This window comes from Nylanderia fulva, unplaced genomic scaffold, assembly GCF_048542155.1.
Source record: "Nylanderia fulva isolate GAGA-0341 unplaced genomic scaffold, ASM4854215v1 Scaffold15, whole genome shotgun sequence".
Lineage (NCBI taxonomy): Eukaryota > Metazoa > Arthropoda > Insecta > Hymenoptera > Formicidae > Nylanderia > Nylanderia fulva.
The window spans coordinates 3239170-3260940 of NW_028189730.1; the positions used below are offsets into that span (position 1 = coordinate 3239170).

The following is a 21771-nucleotide window of genomic DNA, read 5'->3' on the forward strand; positions in this document are numbered from 1 at the left end:
AAAAAAGAGAGTCTATGTACGGAATTTATTTGTATGCGTGTGCAATATATATCTGATAATAATATACTACTTAGAGTTGGGTAATAACTAGTTAACTAGTTAAAAGTTAAAAAAAAGCTTAGTTAATTTAAAATGTATTAATTTTTAACGTCAACTAGTTATTTTTTACCTTAAACTTATTAACTTTTTTCCCAAGTTAAATTTTTTTATCTCTGAATATCATTATTGGTTTAAAAATTATAAACGGATTATTTTTAAATTAAAGTATTATTAATTTTTATGTTCATTTGTCATCAATTGTAATTATTTTGTGAAAAATATTTTTAAAAAATATTTTTAAAAATGTTCTTTATCGCTCAAGTAATATTTTCTTAAATATTTGATACATATTTTTAAAATATTATGTTAAATCTATATGCTAAAATATTTTTTAAACATGAAAAAACGGACATAAAAACATTTTAAAAATATTTTCGAGAATTATTTTTAAAATGTTTCTATGTCCGCTTTTTCATGTTTAAAAATATTTTCGAATATAGATTTAAACTAATATTTCAAAAATATTTAAAAAAATATTATCTGAGCGATAAAGAACATTTTTAAAAATATTTTTAAAAGTTTTTTAAAAAATATTCTAAAAAAATGTTATCACAAAAATTTTTAAATCATTTTAAAATATTCCTAAAACTATTTTAAAATGTTTTTCATGTAATATTTTATAGAAATAATGAATATACCGCTCTATCTAATCTATCGTTGCTGTTTTATACCAGATGCATGAGAACTTTTTTCTTCGAGACGATGTAAACTATCGGGTTTTGCCTGAGCGATTGATCAAATAGGGGGAATGTTTGAGTATCCCTACCCTTTCTAAATCTCAATTGCGTCTATAGGGACAGGAGGGGGCACGACGATAGTTATCTGTTATGCAGACGGTGGAATTATTCTCATCATTTTTTCATCATCCACGATGTCGTGAACAGCCGTATTGAAAAAAGTGTAAACATTCATATAAATATATTAATCAAATATCGGGGGATTGTGATCGAGTAGGAAGTGTAATTAATTAATTAACAAACTCCGAAGAAGACTCAAGGTCAATGAAAATCATCGTCTAATCGTGAGTATTCTTTCTCAAGAAAAGACCATGATTGAGCAAATTTGTGTAACAGATTAACTTTCTTGATCCTTCACTCGAGAATAAATTAAACTGTCATATTTTTAGCAAAATATAAGTAGAAAAATAATTCTAATGGAAAAGAAATATATTCTGGAAAGAGATAAGTGTATTTGTTTTTCATTTCTTTTTCTTGAATTTTATATCATTTTAGAGCTCTATAATTTGCTGTCAACATTTATATAATAATATAAATTAATATGATTATTAATATTAATATAAATTTTATATAATATATATTATTATATATTTATATTATTATATAATAATATAATATTATTTATATAATAATATAATAATATAATATAATATTATATAATTATATAATATATATTTTATTAATATATATTAATATGAATTAATATGATTATTAATATCAATATAAATTAATATTAATTTTGCAATAGCAAGTATTCTTAAAAATTCTAATAATAATTTTAATAAACAGAGAGAAAGAGCAGTTTAATCGACTTATTTGAATATTTCCGTTGTTTTTAATAATACGAAAGTATATCTAAAGAAAAAAATTATTGGCTTCAATGAGATATTTTTTATAATTAATATAAATTTTTTTCAAGTTTATTTATGACATTATTGAATCAATTTTTGCATTTTTACACTTACATAAATGTACTCTAAATAAAGAGTACATTCTCCGAAAGAAACTTCGATCGCAAATGAAATGTTAGTAATATATTTTTATTAACAGCATTAAAACATATAATAGTAATTGAAATATATTGTGAGAAAAGCTTTATCTGGGAAACTATAGATTAGACGGAATCTGATTAGAGTTCTCTATAAGATAATGTAATATATAAGAGAGAACTACATCGTGTAGATGTAAGGATACGAAATTTTATTCGACGAACTTGTAATGAGTAAATCGCTAATTGCTAATTGCTAATTTAGAGATCGCGCTGCCTTAGCTCGCTCGATAAAGACTACGAGATCATGTCGCGATAATGTTGAATAAAGCCTTCAATTTGCTTCTCGTCGAAAATTGCAGGCAGATTGAGGCTTTATCAAATTTAATGCGCCATGTCAGCGCTTACACGCTACGTCGTATTGATAAGCGCTATAGGATTTTTGATAAGCTGCGCGGATAGCGAGGAGCTTGTGGATGGGAGAAAATGGTGGGAAACTACATTGGTTTATCAGATTTGGCCTAGAGGATTTCAGGACAGCGATGGCGATGGCGAAGGTGACCTGAAGGGTAAGTCACACAAATTGTTTTAGAATGTGTATAGAAAATTAAACTGAAAAAAATCCATGTACTCCCGGGAAACATTTTTTATATATAATTATATATAAATAATTATATATATAATCGTAAAATTAATTATATTTTTATACATAATTATATAAATTTATATATAAATTATAAGGGTTCATATATAATCATGTCAAGTTATATACGAAACATATATATTTATATATGAAGACATATATGTATCATATATATAAATTTATATAATTATATATAAAAAAGCACTTTTAGCTAATTATGTATGGACATATTTCATGTATATAATTTTGCGATTATATAATTTTATATATTTCTATATAATGTTATATTGTTATATAAAATTTTTTCCCGGGTTTTTACATGGAAATTATACTCTTGTTCAAATCTGGAAAAATTACTTTCTAATTATCACTGTAATTTATGTTTCCATATTTTTTTGTGAAAATATTAATGTAAAAATATATTTGTAAAATTACTATTTTTATGCAAAAATTACTTGTAATTTTAAATTTAGTATTTTTACTTTAATAGAACTCTATTTTATAAGAATTTATCTAAGGTTTCTTTTTAATATTCGTGAATATTTGTTCAAATGCACTATATAAAACAATATTTGAAAAATATTTTAAAATATAAATGTGTGTATATATATTGCTAAATTTTTTTGACACAATTTACAGGTATTATTAGTCGACTCGATTATCTCCAGGATCTTGGAATCGAGACAATTTGGTTAAATCCTATTTATCCTTCGCCATTGATCGATTCAGGATTTGATGTCTCTAATTATAAGGATATACATCCTCTTTTCGGGGATTTAGATATTTTTGATGATTTGATACAACAAGCACACAAACGAGGTATAATAATATACAAACTTTATAATATAGATAATTTTAGTAATGAAAGTAAATCTGTAAAAAATTTTTAATTTTGAAAAATGTCTACCTTTAGAATTAATTTCACGTAAAAATTAACAACTATTATATTAGTAAAATATAATTTTTTATTTTAATTTTTTTTAAGTGTTCTTCTATAAATTAAGTATAATATACAATTTCGCTATATTGCACTTGTGATTTAATAAATAATATTTGCCAGTACGGTCGAGAGAAGAACTTTACTTTTTTAAATTCTGTCTGGCAATTCTCAAATATCTACGTTTTTATTTTAATATATTTTAATATTATTTTTTTCTTAACCGCATATATGTTGTTTATTTTTAATAACTGACGTTACTGTTCCTTTTAGGATTAAAAGTCATTCTAGACATTATTCCGAATCATTCCAGCGATCAACATGAATGGTTCAAAAAGTCGGTCAAAAAAATCAAGCCATACACTGACTATTATATTTGGACCAATGGCAGCATCGACAAAAATGGCAAAAAAATTCCACCAAATAACTGGGTATATTTTGCCATTTTTATTGTTTTATTTAATATAACGTTAGTCCAACAATCTATTTTAAGCAAATTCTTTTTTATACGACAAAGCAAAGTTTTTGAAATTAAATTATACATGAATATCTGATATATTTCTAACTGAAAAAATTAAATAAATTTTTTAGTTTTAATTATTGACGTTTAATTTAAACGGTAATAAAGATATTTAGGAATAAAAAAATATATATTTTTTTAAATTTTTCTATAGAATAGCACATACAATGATAACGAAGAATCTGCATGGACGTGGCATGATGAAAGAAAACAATGGTACTATCACAAATTTCATTATTCTCAACCAGACCTTAATTTGAGAAACAAGAAAGTAATCAAAGAATTAAAGGTATAATATATTTAAATATTTAAAAGTACTAAAAAGAATAGAATGTTCTAACTTTCTTAGAGCAGATTGTAATTTTTTTCATAATTTAATAAGGATTAAAACTTTTATATTGAAAAGCAACGTAATATTAATTCAAACACTGAAAAAAATTATTAAATTAATAAATATTTATTTCAATACTCCCTAATAAATTATTTATTTAAAACAAATAAATATTTATCTGTTTCAAAAAGAATTTTCTTATATCAGATAAATATTTTTCACCTCAAATCAGTATTATTAGTTTCAAATAAATGATTTATTAGTATTGAAATAAATATTTTATCGAATTCAAGAAATTTTTTTCAGTGAATAAATTAAAAAAGAATAGAAAATATGTATTATAAATTACATTCTTTTTAAAATTCGAAAAAATGTATTCAATATCTGTGAACTATATATATATATACACATTTTCAATTTTTAGTTAAGAAATAGATGAGAGATTCCAGAATATAATTTTAATTTTTTGTCATAAATAATTGATAAATGATTAATTTTTCTGAATAGGACATACTTGATTTTTGGTTGAAAAGAAAGGTCGACGGTTTTCGATTTAGTGCAGTACCGTATTTCTTCGAAGACAAAGATTTAAAAGACGAACCTGTTAATAAAAAAGGCATTTATACCTTTGGTCTTCCCGAAAGTACTTCTCTTCTTTACGTATTTCGTAAATTTATCGATGATTGGGTATCGGCCAATAAACATACATCAAAGTATGATATATTAAATATTTCTAAGCCATTTATATATCTTTGCAATATTATAATAAAAATATATATTATTATAAAATATTATATGTGCATAATATTTATATATAAAAAAAATTTCATTATAATATTACAACTAATATGATTTAATATTATTAGGTTGTTAATAGCGGAATCATACGATACTTCTGACGATAATTTACTGGAATATTATGGAAATAAAACGCACAAAGGAATTCCACCTTTCAATTTTAAATTCATTACAGACATTAAGAATAACAGTAATGCTAATTACATTAAACGTATCTTGAATAAATGGATTAAACTTCTTCCAGAAAATTCTAATACTAATTGGGTGGTAAGAATATAAACACTGAATTAAAAGTAATTTTATCAGAGAATCGAGAACAAAATTTCAAATCATTCTATTTATTTTTGTATTATATTATTTAACATTTAAAAGAGATTCTTTACTTTAACTAATAATTACCCGGAAAAAATTTTTTATATATAACAATATAAAATTATATAGAAATATATAAAATTATACATATAATCGCAAAATTTATATGAAATATGTCCATACTTAATTAGAAAAAAGTGCTTTTTATACAATTATATAAATATATTTATAATATATTTATATATATATATATATATATATATATACCATATATATATAAATATACATGTTTTATATATAATTTGACATAATTATATATATGAACCCTTATAATTTATATATAAATTTATATAATTATGTATAAAAATTGACATATTTCACATATAATTTTACGATTATACATATATCAAATTATTTATATACATATAATTATATATAAAAAATTGTTTCTCGGGCAGAATTTTGAAAATATATAAATATTCTAATTATATATATATATATATATATATATATATATATATATATTTTTTTTTTTTATACCATTCATGTGTGATTGCTTTTTACAAATACAGCTTTCAAATCACGATAATTCGAGAGCAGCCTCTCGAATCGGACTCAATCGAATTGATGGGCTTCACATGCTTAGTTTGCTTTTGCCCGGACAAGCATATACATATTATGGCGACGAAATAGCCATGTTAGATACGAAGATAAATTGGAGCAAAACTATCGATCCCATGGGATGCGTTAGGGGGGAAAACGAGTATGAATATTTCTCGAGAGATCCAGCGAGAACTCCCATGCAATGGAATTCCAAAACTTCAGCTGGTTTCTCAACGAATAAAACTACGTATCTCCCCGTTCATCAAAATTATAAGTTGCAAAATGTGGAGAGACAACTAAATCAAAGCGCGAGTAATTTGAAGACGTATAAAGATCTAGTGCTTTTGAGGAAAAGACCAGTTTATAGGAGTGGAGATTATGAATTTATAAGCTTGAATGATGCTCGCGTGTTGGTGTTAAAAAGGTAGGCACGTTAGATAAAAATATATAATATTCCATACAGCACAAAATATTGTGAATGTTTTCAACAAATATTTCTAGGTATTTTTATAAAATATTTCATAAAAACATTTTAAAATGATAACATATTTTAAAACATTAAAAAAAATTTTTTTATATATTTTTAAAAATGTTCTTTATCGCTCAGATATTTTCTTAAATATTTTTGAAATATTAGTTTAAATCTATATTTAAAAATATTTTTAAACATGAAAAAGCGGACATGGAAACATTTTAAAAATATTTTCAAGAATTATTTTATCTCTTAAGAAATATTTTTAAAAGATTTTAAAAAATATTACAAGATTTTTTAGATATTTTGTGCTGTATGAGATACATATATGTGTATAATGTTTTACTAATAATAGAACTTTATGAAAATAAAATATTGAAGATAATTTTTTAATTATTTATAGAAATAAAATTAGAATGTAATGTATAAAATGCAATTATTAACATAAACATAAATCATTTTTTGTTATTTAAAAACATAAATATATATATGTATATCCTATATAAGATATTATTTCCTAAAACTATTTAATATTTTTTTAGAAATTTATATTATTTATGAGATAATTATATAGAAATTTATAAAATTCATACAAAAAGATTGCAATTTTAATCCTTTTTTTGTTTAACAACTAGGTTCTTGAGAAATACAGAAGAATTGAATATTATTGTAGTTAATCTGGGTCTGCGATCAGAAAAGATTAATCTGACTTCTGTACATCCTAATTTAGAGGAAACTTTATTCATTATTGTGGCTTCTAGCAATGCAATTCGCGACACGTAAGTTTCTTCATAATGTATACAAAATGTGACCGAATAGTTTACATAAATTATTTTCAATCAATCTTTTGTATTAAAAAAAGAAAAAATATTTTGTTGAGTCTTCATTGAAAATAAATTAATAATTGTTCAGCAAATTCTAAACTAACTTTTTCCTTTACAAAATAATATTACATTTAGGTAATAGTTTCTGAATCATTAATTATATAAATTAAATTTTCGCGAGAATAAAGTCTCGCACGAAAAAATATAATTTTGAAAATTGTAATGAGTAAATGGAAAAAATTCTAAAAACATTAAATTGCAATTTAAATATTTTTTACTTTTACAAGAAATTATCATATTCATTATTCCCGATTCATCCTGTACTATATAAATTTTTTTTATTGATTTTTACAAATCACTCTAAATTGACATACTGTTTTTAGAGATTATGTTCGACGGGATAATTTTAAATTAACAGCAAATGCCGCACTTGTATTAAGAGGACAACAAGTACAGACCTCAACTGAGCCAACTACCAGCACAAGTGAGTTTTTTTAATTAACTACAATTACAAATTTGTCAATATTTATTAGTTTTATTAAAATAGCAGTAATTGTTGTTAATAGATTTTATCAGATTTTAGGTAGTATATGTCACTCAAAATATTATTTTTAGCAAAATATTACCTTAAAATTTAATAATTTAAAATTTAATAAAAATTTAAAATAAAATAAATTTAAAATAAAATAAAATTTAATAAAATTTAATTTTTTATAATTTAATTTTCAATATTATTTTAGCAATAAGAAACAATTCTACGACCTCAACTGAGCCAACTACCAGCACAAGTGAGTTTTTTTAATTAACTACAATTACAAATTTGTCAATATTTATTAGTTTTATTAAAATAGCAGTAATTGTTGTTAATAGATTTTATCAGATTTTAGGTAGTATATGTCACTCAAAATATTATTTTTAGCAAAATATTACCTTAAAATTTAATAATTTAAAATTTAATAAAAATTTAAAATAAAATAAATTTAAAATAAAATAAAATTTAATAAAATTTAATTTTTTATAATTTAATTTTCAATATTATTTTAGCAATAAGAAACAATTCTACGATCAGCACGACGGAAAAAGGAAAAGGAAATTCCTCTGAACCACCTGTTTCAAGTACACCAGATCCTAATAATGCAGTATCGAGTTCTGCATCTATGTTTCAAATCATGATAAGCGCTATAATTGTAATAGTATCGTATAAACTTCATAAATAGTATAGAAAAGAAATAAGAATTTGTACGATAAAAAATAAAATTATCTTTTATAGTTATCTATATAAGGCACTTGTCAGAGATTCTTGATATAATCAGATATACAACATTCCAAAGAGTACATCTTCTAATAAATTCTTTGATTAATTCATTGGCATACATTTTTTAAAATAACTTTTTTCTAAGTATCGAAAAAATAAACATCTGCTAATATATGAATTATGAACAATTCAAACCGATTCATAACGATTTTTGAAAATAATTTTATAGACGCAATAAAATGATGAACTTTTACAATACTTATTAAATTTTTAGTAAATAAACAAGTGTATAGATAATTAAAAAAATTTTTTCAGAATTTGTCACAAAAAAGATTTCTTCAGATTTATAAAATTCGAGAAATCCATTTTTTACCAATTCTTAAACATTTTTTAATTCTCTATATATCTGTTTATTTACTTAAAATTTCACAAATATTATAAAATTTCATCATCTTATTGCATTTATAAAATTAATTTCAAAAATCATTATAATCAGTTTGAATGGTTTATATTATAATTTATATTAGCAGATTTTATTATTTCGATAGCTTTAAAAAAATTATATATCGCAAAATTAAAACCCCATACAGCACAAAATATTATAAATGTTTTCAAAAAACATTTCTAAATATTTCTGTAAAATATTGCATAAAAACATTTTAAAATGGTCTTAGGAATATTTTAAAGTGATTTAAAAATTTTTTGTGATAACATTTTTTAGAATATTTTAAAAAACTTGTAAAAATATTTTTAAAAATGTTCTTTATCATTCAGATAATATTTTCTTAAATATTTGATACATATTTTTGAAATATTAAGTTAAATCTATATTCAAAAATATTTCTGAAAATATTTTGTAAACATAAAAAAGCGGACATGGAAATATTTTAAAAATATTTTCGAGAATTATTTTATCTTTTAAGAAATATTTTTAAGAAATATTTTTAAAAGATATTTTAAAAATATTTTATGCTGTATGAGAGCACGCGTATAATTTAATAAGGCTACTTTTTGTTATAATTAGTAGCTTAATCTTTAGTAGCTTATAAGAATGGCAAGTAATTGAAGACAATTAAGAAGATTATCTAATGTCAATAATAGCACAATAAAGCAGAAACTACTTTAAATGATGACTCATATGGAGCTAAAGAAAGCATAACCAGATGTTCGCGGAGGTCATTTGGGATCATCAGGTGCAGCAACAAACTTGAGTTTATAATACGTAATAACGATATTTATATCGGTAATTATGCTTGGAAATCTATTCTTTGCCAAGACGTCGACGAATCGATATCTGTATTATTTGTTTATAAATTTAATCTGCGAAAAAATCGAGCTCAAGAGTGCGAAATATGTCAGTGATAACTAACAATCGCGAAAGAATGTGAAATATTTTATTTTTCACTTTATGTGTTTTTTTTTGCATATTTTACTGACGACTTTTAACGGTGAATATAAATAAGAAATTATCGCAAAAAATTGAGCTTGACCCCGAGAGCTGATATCGCTCCAATTTTACAATATAAACATTGGACGACTATAATAATACACAATTGGTGAATATTATTATTGTGTATCTCAAGGGGAGCAGTACAAGATGGAATTACAGGAAAATTACGCCTTTGCTCATAAAAACCTGGTTTACGATACTATTCCTCTCATTATTATTGATAAGTCAGTGGGGAAACATTTTAAAGGTTCGTAAAGCTTCATTACGCTGCCCAATTAAATTTCACTTTTTCTCTTGTAGAAATAATAAAAGCAATTTTTAGCCTTTATAGCTCCTTAATTTGAGAAAATAAATAATTGAAAGATATTAACCCGTGGAAAAATTTTTATATATAACAATATAAAATTATATAGAAATCTATACAATTATACATATATAATCGCAAAATTATATGTGAAATACGTCCATACATAATTAGATTAAAGTGCTTTTTATATATAATAAATATTTCTTTATATATATAAATATATATAATTATGTATAATTTATAATTTATATATATAAACAATTTATTATGTATAAAAAAATTATTATATATAAAAATAGACATATTTCACATATAAATATATATAAAAATTTTTTCCCGAAGAGAAAGCATCGTATAGCTTTTATATTCGTAAATTGTTTTATATAAGTAATAGCACGTATTAAATACTTTATAAATATTTGATGAGAGACACATATAAATATAAATATAAATATATGTATGATAAAAAATAGAGTGGATTTCAAAATAATATGAAGTGCATCAAAATAAATGAAATATTGTCATTTCTTGTTTCAGATAAGAGAGAAACTCTAAAATATTATCACGTTTCTAGTCCATTTTGGATGAAGTTTCGTTTATTATTATTTTGGACATTGTGGTTTATATTGATTATGGCGATGATGCTCTGTATTCTCACATATTTTTGTTTCACACCTCGAATGTGTTATAGTCATAATTCAAATATACACACAAACGTAAACGAATGAGTAAGTATCCAAAATTAAAACTCATAAAATATGCAAATGTTCAAAAATGTATGATATAAACTTTGTATATTAGACCTTTTCGTTTATTTTGACGAATAATATACGCCTGTAAAATTCGTGCCATAAATTTATAAACATTTTTAAAAATATTTTCCTTTTCCTTAGTAACAAAAAATATACGATTTTATAGAATCCTTTCAGATTCTGATATGCAATATCAATTTTTATCAAGGGACAAATTTAACAATTTTTGTGTTTAATGAATTTAGTGAATATTCAATAATATGCATATTTAATAAAAAATTGATTTTAATATGTATCTTCACTCCAATTCGAATAAAACATTTTTAAATAAAACAATGATATTCTCTATTTTTAATTTACTAATGTTTCAAATGTGTGTTTCAGTAAATATGCACCAGTCCAAGAATGCAGTGACATCATCATAAATGTAATATACATATAATAATTTGAATATTATTAAATATATTTGTACTATATAAATATAAGAATTAAATTGTCACATACCTTTGAGCGCCTTTTAATATCTTAAAATCGGCAATTTTTGCCACATTATACAATACAATATATTGTACATATACATATAATATAACTTTAGTTTCTAATATTAATTTTATATATCATATATAATAACATTTTTCATAACTATGTATAATTATACTTCTAGAAAAGTTTATTCTGTTATTTACAATATATTTATCATTATTTTATATACAATTTCAAAAGCTAGATATGTAATTTAAAAATTAAAAATTTTTATGTATAAAAAATAGACTAAGAAACGAAATGCAATAACAAAAAATAAATTATATTATATAGCAATCATTAATAAAATAAATAAATCATTATTTTTGAAAAAAGAAATAAAGTATTAAATATAATTTTTGATTTTATTGCATTTTCTTTCATAAATACAAAATATTTAATTCAATAATAATCAAACTCTCTTAATCACTTTATTTTAAATTTATTTAAGAGATTATAAAAAATATTATATTTGTAAAATATAACTATATATGAAAATTACATCTCTCTTCAACCCCTACTCCTTCTCTCTCCCTATCTACCTCTATCTCTTTATTCGATTTATTCTAAAATTTAATCAATTTATTAATTTGGTTTCAACTTCATTTTTATTTTTTACTTATAAAATTTTTTTACGTTTACAGAAACAGTTACGTACATCTTGCATATGAAATTTTTATTTTTGCTCCGTTTTTATTAGACTATTAATAATTAAGTTATTTATAACTAACTCACTATTCTGTCCAATAATCTATTATATATAATTTCGAGCAATAAAATAAATAAATCTGAATCTTTTTGTAAACCACTAGACTTCTTGTTTAGTAATCGACTGCGACCGTTTTAAATTTGATTGCGGTTCTCGATTTAATTTCCCTTGAACTAATGTCGTCGAACTCAACATAACGGAAATCTGTTCTGGTAAAGGACACGCGATTAACAAAAGTTCCTCCGGATTGTAATACTTATTCAACGTTTGATGCAACTGCGTAAACGCGGCGCAAATGTTATTTTTTACCGGTTTAAATAGAATAAATTCAGTTTCCTTATTAGCTAAATACAACTGCATCGATTGTTGCACCTCGGGACATTTAAACTTGATTATCCTCAACACATCGACTACTATGACTGCCACTTCCTTTGCACTTCCTAGTGTCTTTTGCTCCTGACTGGATCCAGCATCATACAACTTGTCCTTCTCCAATAATTTGATAATAGGATTAATCAATAAATAAGTTGCGTGTTGTATCAATTGCTGACATGAAAACTTCAATTTTGCGTCCACATGTTTTCTTGAATCGATGAGTTGTTCCCTCATCTGCGGTGCACCTTCCAAGAGAAACTGTAATAATGCGTTGTTTGATAAAGTGAAGAGCCTGGAACTCTTCTCAAGTAATCCAAATGCCGCAGTCTTCACTTTGGAGAAATCCAAACTATATTCCTTGATAGTAAAGTCAACTTGAAATGGTGCAATCTGCTCTCTAAGGATCAGCAAATGCTTTATCTGAAATAATTCTGCATCCAGGGTGCTTGCTCTCTTCTCAATTTCCTGCCTGGCATTCTCGATGCTTTGCACACATAGAGAAATGGCCTCCTGGCTCAACGACTGGAACACAGATCTATCCACACAGCGATAAAGTCTTGACAGACATACCAGGGTCCTGCGTACCGTGGGATACCACATTGCATGCAAATCTGCTGGAGAACTTCCCATGTGTGTCTTCTGATAAATAGAATCGATGACTATATGATTTCGTGAGACTGGCTCTAGAACAGAACTGTCAGCAGATGACACCGAGATCTTCTTCATGCGAGTCTGACGTGTCTCTTCTCTGATCGACTCCGCTATGTCCTCCATCATCTTCAATTTTTCTGGATACGCCAAATCTCCAGATGAAGGATTGTAGTTCAACACGTCGGACTGCAGATACAAATGCGCGCGAAATACTAATCTCTCTTGTACATCGTGCAACAGTTGCAAGCAAATGTTGCCGAAGCCTTCCAGTGGTTCAAAATTATTCTGCACATACTCGTCCAACATTTCTATTCGCAGAATGCAACAGATTTCTGCCAATGTTTCTAGATGATTGATGTGTATTATGAAAGGTCGTAGTGCATCGTACAGGGAAGTGCACAAACTCTCCAAATACGCTGTCAGCCCACTCGATTGCTTCGTGAAGAATTCATAGAAGAGCTTGTGTTCATCTATCGATGCATGCAAGAGTAGAGCACAAGAGTGCCGTACCAAGCTACAATGATCACCATTGTACTTCTCCCTGACAGAATTCAAGGACTTTTGTATGCTGGCACCTAACACCAAGCCTCGCTGACTCCAATAATATTGATGGCATTCCAACAGCAGACTGTCGTACTCCTGTCTCTTGTATGATTTACTTTCAACCTGCTCGATGACTGGTTTTGTCTTGCACAAAATTGTCTGAAATCTTCCATAGAACAAAGCGAGCGCTGCATCTGCATTTTCCTGCGAACCTTCATTGTCCTTCAAATTTAAGATGCTCTCTGTAGTTTTGGAGAAGAGATTGAAAATATAATTCTGTATCAATGTTATTGCCTTCGACTGACAATGCCTGTACCGTACCAAATAAACTCCGCTCTCATTGTACGATGAATTACTCTGCATGAAATCTATATTAATATCAATCTTGTCTAATATGTCAAAGAACGTTTCGCTGTTGATCGACAGTGTGGGGGCATCCAGTTTCTCTGCGATCACATTGATCTCCTTGAAATATCTAACGTATTCTGTGATGCTGTCGATTGTCGCGTTCAGCTGCTTCTGATCAGAAATAAGCTGCTCGCTGGCCTCATACAGAGAAGTGGTCTTAGCAGAGACTTCATTATACTGTTTATAAAGCGCAGAAAAATCATCCAACGCCTTCTCTATCTGGGAACAAACCTCGTGGCACTCAGATCTCCTCGATTTCAACTGGTCGAGGTATAAATTGTACTTCATATCATACATGGACATGTATCTCCTCTCTAAAGACAAGTAATGCTGAAGTAACTCCTGATACCTTTCTATCGGAAGGATGCCTTCCTGAGAATCCTGCTTCTGCGAATTCTCCCCATCGCTGTGGATTATTACATCGGTCTGCCGATTCGACGACGGAAACGACGAAGATATCGCAGTTTCCAGACTCGTCAGACAATCCTTCTGACATTCTGTCAACGGGGCCAAGGGATTGTCACTCTGGTCCCATTGAATAAGGTTATGCGGGATCGTTCTCGCCTTAGACATGCTTTTTACTCGCGATAAAGATATTCCAATATCAACATAATCACGTAATATTGATCCTGATCGAAATCGCAGTCCGAAATTTTAATGCGCGTATTTAATTGCTAAGAATTTCGCAAATCGAGTGAAGACTTCAAGAAACTGTCCACGTATGACATTTTACCGACATTACCGACTTATCCACCTACAGCCTATTTTACCGATTTTACAGAAAAGGAGCGAAAAGGAAGGGGAAGAGAGAGAGAATCTTCCCGCAAAATTTCTACCTATGACGTAACGATGCATGTTTCTGTTTATTTGAAAAAATAACGTACCTATACTTATAACATATATAAATTTTACCTCTGAGAATGTGAAATATCGATTGATAGTTTTATCAATCCAATTCATTGCCTTCGCAATAGAAAAATAATTCAACACTCACCAATTCTGCAATAGTTGTCAGATCTGTAAATAAATATATATCGAAATTAAAGCAAAAATAAATCACAAAAAAATAATTTTATTCCACACAGATAGTGATATATATTTTATTATCATTTCAAGAATAAAATTTACGCATTAAATATTTTGTAAAAATATAGATAAAAATATAAAATATAAAAATATAAAAATATTAATATAAAAAAATAAAAATATAAAAAATACAGGTAAAAATATATTAAAATATTATGTTAAAAAACCTACGAATAAATTTCATAAAAAATAGTTCTCTGATACCTTCCGAAATAAATAAATAAAATTATTATACACTCACTTATATTCATCTCGGTTGCTCTCTGATTTCTCGTCCTTGTCGATCCTGCTTCTTCATGGCACTCGCACACAAACACACACCACTTTATCGCGACACACCCGATTATTAATCATGTACATATATATATATATAATATATGTATATATATCGCGATATATCCGAGACGAGACCGAGCAATTATTTTCGCACGCGCGAAAAAGGATCGACAAAATAACCTCGATGGGCAGCGATTGGGTTCAGACGCGGAAATGCGGCGGACAATTACTCGCGCGGACGAATAATCGTGAATTATACAATCACGGTGTAGGAGGGATCGCGTTTCTGACGTTTGTCGATCGCCACGAGACGAACATGCGAGGGAAAAAGGAAAAAAAGCACGGCGCGATTCGCCGGCCTGCCGGCACGCGAGACGTTTTGGCGCGAAATGCGCGAGACGGCTGCGTAGTAGTGCGTAGGTGGGGGAGTCATGGTAACGGGCCCAAACAACAACACGCGGCGTACGTCACAGGTCACGTGTGACGTCACGTCTGACAACAAGTCGCGGACACGTGTGACTAGGTTCGTCGTCCTTGCGTCAAGAATATATATTCGATGAATGTCAAATAATTACGCACGCGGTATATTTTGTTGAATTTTCGATTAATTGTCATAATTGAAGGTTGACGTGTGCTTGTCATCGCGTGTTTTTTTCGCGTAGCATTATTGTTAGCTCCGGAAGTAATACTTGGCAAATTGTGCGGTTAACTTCAGAGAAATATGCAGAGAATACGAGATGGGTGTATATATTTGTATCCAAGCAGGTTAAAAACGAGTAGGTGAGTGTCGAATTATTATATTAATCATAAGATTATTGCGATAGATTATTTATTATAATTTCCAACCTCTCTTTTTCTTGTTCTCTTTCTCTCTTCTCTCTCTCTCTTTCTCTCTCTCTCTCTCTCTCTCTCTTTTTGTTCTCTCTCTCTCTCTCATTCTTATTAAAATTTATAATTATTTAAATAACTTGTTACGAAAGAATTAGATTTTTATATTTATCTTTCGTTATTTTTGTTTAGTAAACATCTAAAAAATTTTTTTTGTAAATATTATTGTAATCTTTTTTATTAAATTTAAACAAGAAACTCTTTCATTCTTATTATAATTTATAATTATTTAAATAACTCGTTACGGAAGAATTAGATTTTTATATTTATCTCTTTCGTGTTATTTTTATGTTTATTAAATATCTAAAAAAAATTTTTTTGTAAATATTATATTGTAATCTTTTATTTATTAAATATCCATTTATAACCAAGAGAAACGAATAGGAAATTTAATATTTTATGTGATAATTATATTGTGAAGTTTAATATACTAAATATTTTGTTTTACCTAAGTAATTTATATTTATTATTTGTATTTTACAGATCAACATTCGAGCATCGAATATTTATATACAACAATTTCATGGATGCATCATACCGGTGAGTGTCGAATTATTTTTATTTTAGTCTTGAGATAGACTGTAGATTTGTAAATATTACATATCAGAGAAATACACAGCTCTCTCTCATCATAAGAGATATATATAATATAAGAAAAATATGTATATTACTTATTAAAGAAATGAGAGAATCTCATCAAACTATATATACAATTTTTCCTTAGCAATTATTAATAAAAATTTAAATTTGTAATGATAACAGATGTAATAACAAAAATATTTTATATATGTATATCATTTATTTTTATAAACTAAATCTTTATTATTTTTTATATCTACCTTATTATTAAAATAATAAATAAAAATTTAAATTTTTATATTATTTATTTCTATTTATTATTTTAATAATAAGGTAGAAATAAATAATAAAGATTCAGATAATTTCTAAAAATAAATGATATATATTAAATATATTTTTTTATTATTACATCTGTTATCATTACAAATTTTAATTTTTATTATATAATTGTTTGAGATATCTGAATCTTTATTATTTCTATATTATTTATTTCTATTATTATTCTATTTTTATTATTATTTATTTCTATTATTATTAAAATAATAAATAAAAACTTAAGTCTAATGCAATAAAAATGTTTCTTACATGTGTGTTAATCGAAATACGTGAATTTCTTTTAGTTTTTTTATTTTTTTTCGAAAAAATAATTTTATTAATTACACAAATAAAATTGTGAAAACAATAAATAAATTCACTTATCGATCATTGCAACGCCATTGATATTCTATCAATTTCTTTGTTGATGAAAAACTCGCTCAAATTTTCTTTGAAAATATTTAATTTTTAAAATGTCGATGATGCACATCAATTATTAAACTGTAAACATATTTGATTTATCTCCTAATGTGATTTTTTGTATATAATAATAGAATAATTAGCAAATTAATCTCACGATATAGCTTTGGAAAAACATATGAACGTAGCGATTATAATTAAAAATAGATAATTACAATTAATAAATTAAATAAATTAATAGATAAATATAACTATCGTATATTTTTATTAATATATGGAATAATTTGGAGGTACAGTGGCGCGGAATTAACTTGACGAAACTGCTGCGCGTTCGTATTACGATTTACGATATAATTGTAATTTACTTTATTAACATGCTTAACACATAATGCTTCTATGGCTGCATAAGCTTCTTTTAACGGAATTATCGCACATTTGCATTACGATGCCATATGTTGCATGCATGCACAATGGTTATTCGATCCTTTCTTTCGAGTATTTCCGATATTACACTGTTACTTGCAAACAATTTATTTTTTAATTATTTAAAATCATTGATTATTTATTCACTGAAAAAAAGAATTTGTTAACTTATGACTAAATCTTTCCACTTAAATATTATTTTGTTAATAGAATATAAAAATATTTAAATTAAATATAACATATTAAATCTAACAAAATATATATTTGATTATTTTATTGCTTTGATTATTCGGTTATTTTTATATTTAACTTAAATATTAATATATGTTCAATTAACAAAATTGTAATTTAGTTGAAAAGTTTAGTCAAGTTAGCAATTTTTTTCAGTGTTAAATGATAAGATAAATGTTTATGATTGTAATGAGAGGGAGAGATTATAATATTATAATTTTAATATAATTCCAATTTAATTATTTTATACATATATAAATATGTAATAATTAAATATAATATATTAATATTTATATTATATATAAGTTATATATATATATTAATTATATTTATATTATATATAAATATATAATAATTAAATATAATATAATAATATGTATAATATAATTAATATGTAATATATTTATATGAAACATATATCAATTGATTGCAATTATATTTTACAAGCATCTCGACATTAAATACATAAAATTTCTATCAAAAAGATATATATCACATAATTAAATAAATTTTTAATTGCGAATGGAGAAGAAATTCTGAGACATCCTGCGTTATGCTAATACGGATATTGTATGCTAAATATAATAAGTCCCCTAAATATGCATCTGTATTGCAATAGATAGAGATACATTCATTGTCGGTGAAATACGTCGCCGGCGTTCTTACCAAGAGATCGTGACTTGTAAGAACATATAAGATAACGGCCATTTGATCGATCTATTACATGGATCGAGCACACTCGCTCCGCATTTGAACTACGCCACAATTGGTCATGAATTAATGTAGGTTGCTATTACAACGGTTCGCATTCTACGAGTCGAGGATTCTCCCTTTTTCTGTACATTCTTTTCTGTGCCTCCTTTTCATTTTTTTTTATCGATTTCTTGGAAATAGCTAAACTGGGTTTTTTGAGCAATTCTTCATTTGAAATTGCACAAGTATTCTACGCATAAATTACACTTGATATTTTCTGAATTTAAAGAATAAGATTTTTTGATATTTTATAAGAAATTTAATTTATAACAAAGTTTTTTAAACAGCAATCATATATCTTCAATTTTTTTTGTCGATCGGTTGCTTATATAATTTTTTTCTTGTCATGTTATTTATGAATTTTGTCATATTTTTTCCTATATTATTTATGTTTTCCCTCTGTTTAATTTATTATAATACACATTCCGTGCAGTTTGGCTCGAATTCAGCTCGTATGATCATTTTTATGCAGAAGATATACATTAATTTATTTCGAATATGTAATGAGAATCCTATAAATTATTTTTAATCGCGAAGGAATACTTTATGAATTGAGTTTGATTTAATTTTTATTTCATAAATTTATGTGACACAAATATATGTGCATATTTATGATATATCTATAGTTAAAAATGCATGTGACATTTTTTTGGACAAAGAAAATTAATTTGAAATAAATATTCTTATTTATACAAAATAAATATTTTAAGTGGCAGTATATTTTATGTAATATCATTATTAAAAAAATTTCTTCTTCAAAGGAAAAAGACATAATTAAAATAGATTTGCACGCGAGATTGAATAAGACTTTTGTGAAATTTATCTTTTTCTCTTGTAAGAATTTATGAACTTATTATTTTAATTTGTATATAAATGTAGAAATAATCTTATTTTTTCAAAATTCATTTAAATATTTTATAATTTGATTTAGAATTGTAATTATACATACATATATATATATTTATTTATTTATTTATAATAATTTATATATTATATTATATATGTTATATATATTATATATATTATATATAAATGTAATATAGAAATAATCTTATTTTTTTTTAAATTATTTAAAATATTTTAGAATATTTATAATTCGATTTTAGATTTGTAAATATATATATATATATATATATATATATATATATATATTTGTATAATACTAAAAAGGGATTTATTTCCATTTTAATAATAAATAAAATAAATAAATAAAATAAAATAAATAAAATAAAATAAAATAAAATAAAATAAATAAAATAAAATAAAGAAAATTAAATAAATAAAATAAATAAAATAAAATAAAATAAAGAAAATCAAATAAATAAAATAAATAAAATAAAATAAATAATATAATGCATTTAAAAAAAATAGAGATAAAATTTGTAAGAAATATTAAGATTGTCAGCTGTGAAAGAGATATACGATAGCGGACAGTGAGACACACATTAATTAACGAAAATGAAGTTAACGACGGTAGGTCGTCGCCTTGAAAAAACACGTATGCGGGCTTCCTGAAGTGATTTCACGTTACGAAGAATATGAAACCGGTTTGCCCACCCTATAATGGCCCGGGTCCTTAACCTTCTCGCAAAGACAATGATTTAAACTGCAATGCCGAGCTTACGAGATAAGCCCACGTCTTCTCCAACATAGAGCGTGACGTCACGGGTGTAAATTCCCCAAAAAAAAGAAGGAACATTCCGCGATAATTGCGTAGGCTAATTTTCGAGAAGAATTAGATACGTGAAATATCGCTATTCTTCTCAGGCTGACATTTACGATCAAAACTGGAATTATACCGAATATTTGCTGTAGCCGTCCGATCGTAATCTTCATAGTGATTCATTTGCTTTATTCTCTTGAAAACCTTGAAATTTTCTTGCAACCCGGAATCCACGTAACAAGATGACTTGGATAACACTGTGACTTATAAGGTGATATGAAATGGTTAAGGTCCAACAGCTCGTCTCATACATATCATCATTATTACCCATACAGCACGAAATATTTTTAAAGTCTTTTACAAATATTTCTTAAAAGATCAAATAATTCTCGAAAATATTTTTATAATTTTTTAAAAATATTTCTTGAAAGGTAAAATAATTATCGAAAATATTTTTATAATCTTTTAAAAATATTTCTTGAAAGGTAAAATAATTGTCGAAAATATTTTTAAAATCTTTTACAAATATTTCTTAAAAGATAAAATAATTGTCGAAAATATTTTTAAAATATTCTTAAAACTATTTTAAAATGTTTTTATGTAATATTTTATAGAAATATTTAGAAATATTTTTTGAAAACATACAACTATATTTTTATGCGTCAAATCTGCTTCCAATTTTTTTAAATTAAAAAATTTTTAAATTAAATTAAATTTAAAATAAATTAAATTTTAAATTTTAAAATTCTTTTTTTAAATCTTCGTCAAATCTTCTGAACAATCTTCCAATTTTTTTCCACATTAGATATCCTTAAAAGTAGCGAAGTTAAATTCAGTGCAGATTAAGATCTTTTAATTCTCTCTTACTCGAGAGGCAGCAAAATTCCGCATCAAAAGTCTT

At 25.5% G+C, this 21771-nt stretch overlaps 2 protein-coding genes across 3 annotated transcripts; one reads left to right on the top strand and one right to left on the bottom strand.

Moving 5' to 3' along the window:
* Positions 1 to 943: 943 nt before the first annotated feature.
* LOC114943248 (maltase A3) lies at positions 944 to 8546 on the top strand. The gene is made up of 12 exons (XM_029318844.2): positions 944 to 1120; positions 2187 to 2393; positions 3107 to 3286; positions 3678 to 3835; positions 4079 to 4213; positions 4763 to 4968; positions 5122 to 5320; positions 5938 to 6392; positions 7076 to 7219; positions 7648 to 7748; positions 8005 to 8052; positions 8309 to 8546. The coding sequence occupies exons 2-12, from the start codon at positions 2219 to 2221 to the stop codon at positions 8479 to 8481; spliced, it is 1974 nt and encodes a 657-aa protein (XP_029174677.2). The 5' UTR covers positions 944 to 1120; positions 2187 to 2218; the 3' UTR covers positions 8482 to 8546.
* Positions 8547 to 11967: 3421 nt separating this feature from the next.
* Cog3 (conserved oligomeric Golgi complex subunit 3) lies at positions 11968 to 14978 on the bottom strand. 2 transcript variants are annotated; one of them, XM_085480571.1, is made up of 2 exons: positions 14586 to 14795; positions 11968 to 14455 (listed from the first exon to the last, which is right to left on the bottom strand). In XM_085480571.1, exons 1-2 carry the CDS (start codon positions 14730 to 14732, stop codon positions 12359 to 12361), a joined length of 2244 nt encoding a protein of 747 aa, XP_085336697.1. In that variant the 5' UTR covers positions 14733 to 14795; the 3' UTR covers positions 11968 to 12358. The 2 variants fall into 2 exon arrangements, with proteins under 2 accessions (XP_085336697.1, XP_029174676.2); XM_029318843.2 differs by having other exon boundaries at positions 11968 to 14978.
* Between the last annotated feature and the right edge of the window lie 6793 nt (positions 14979 to 21771).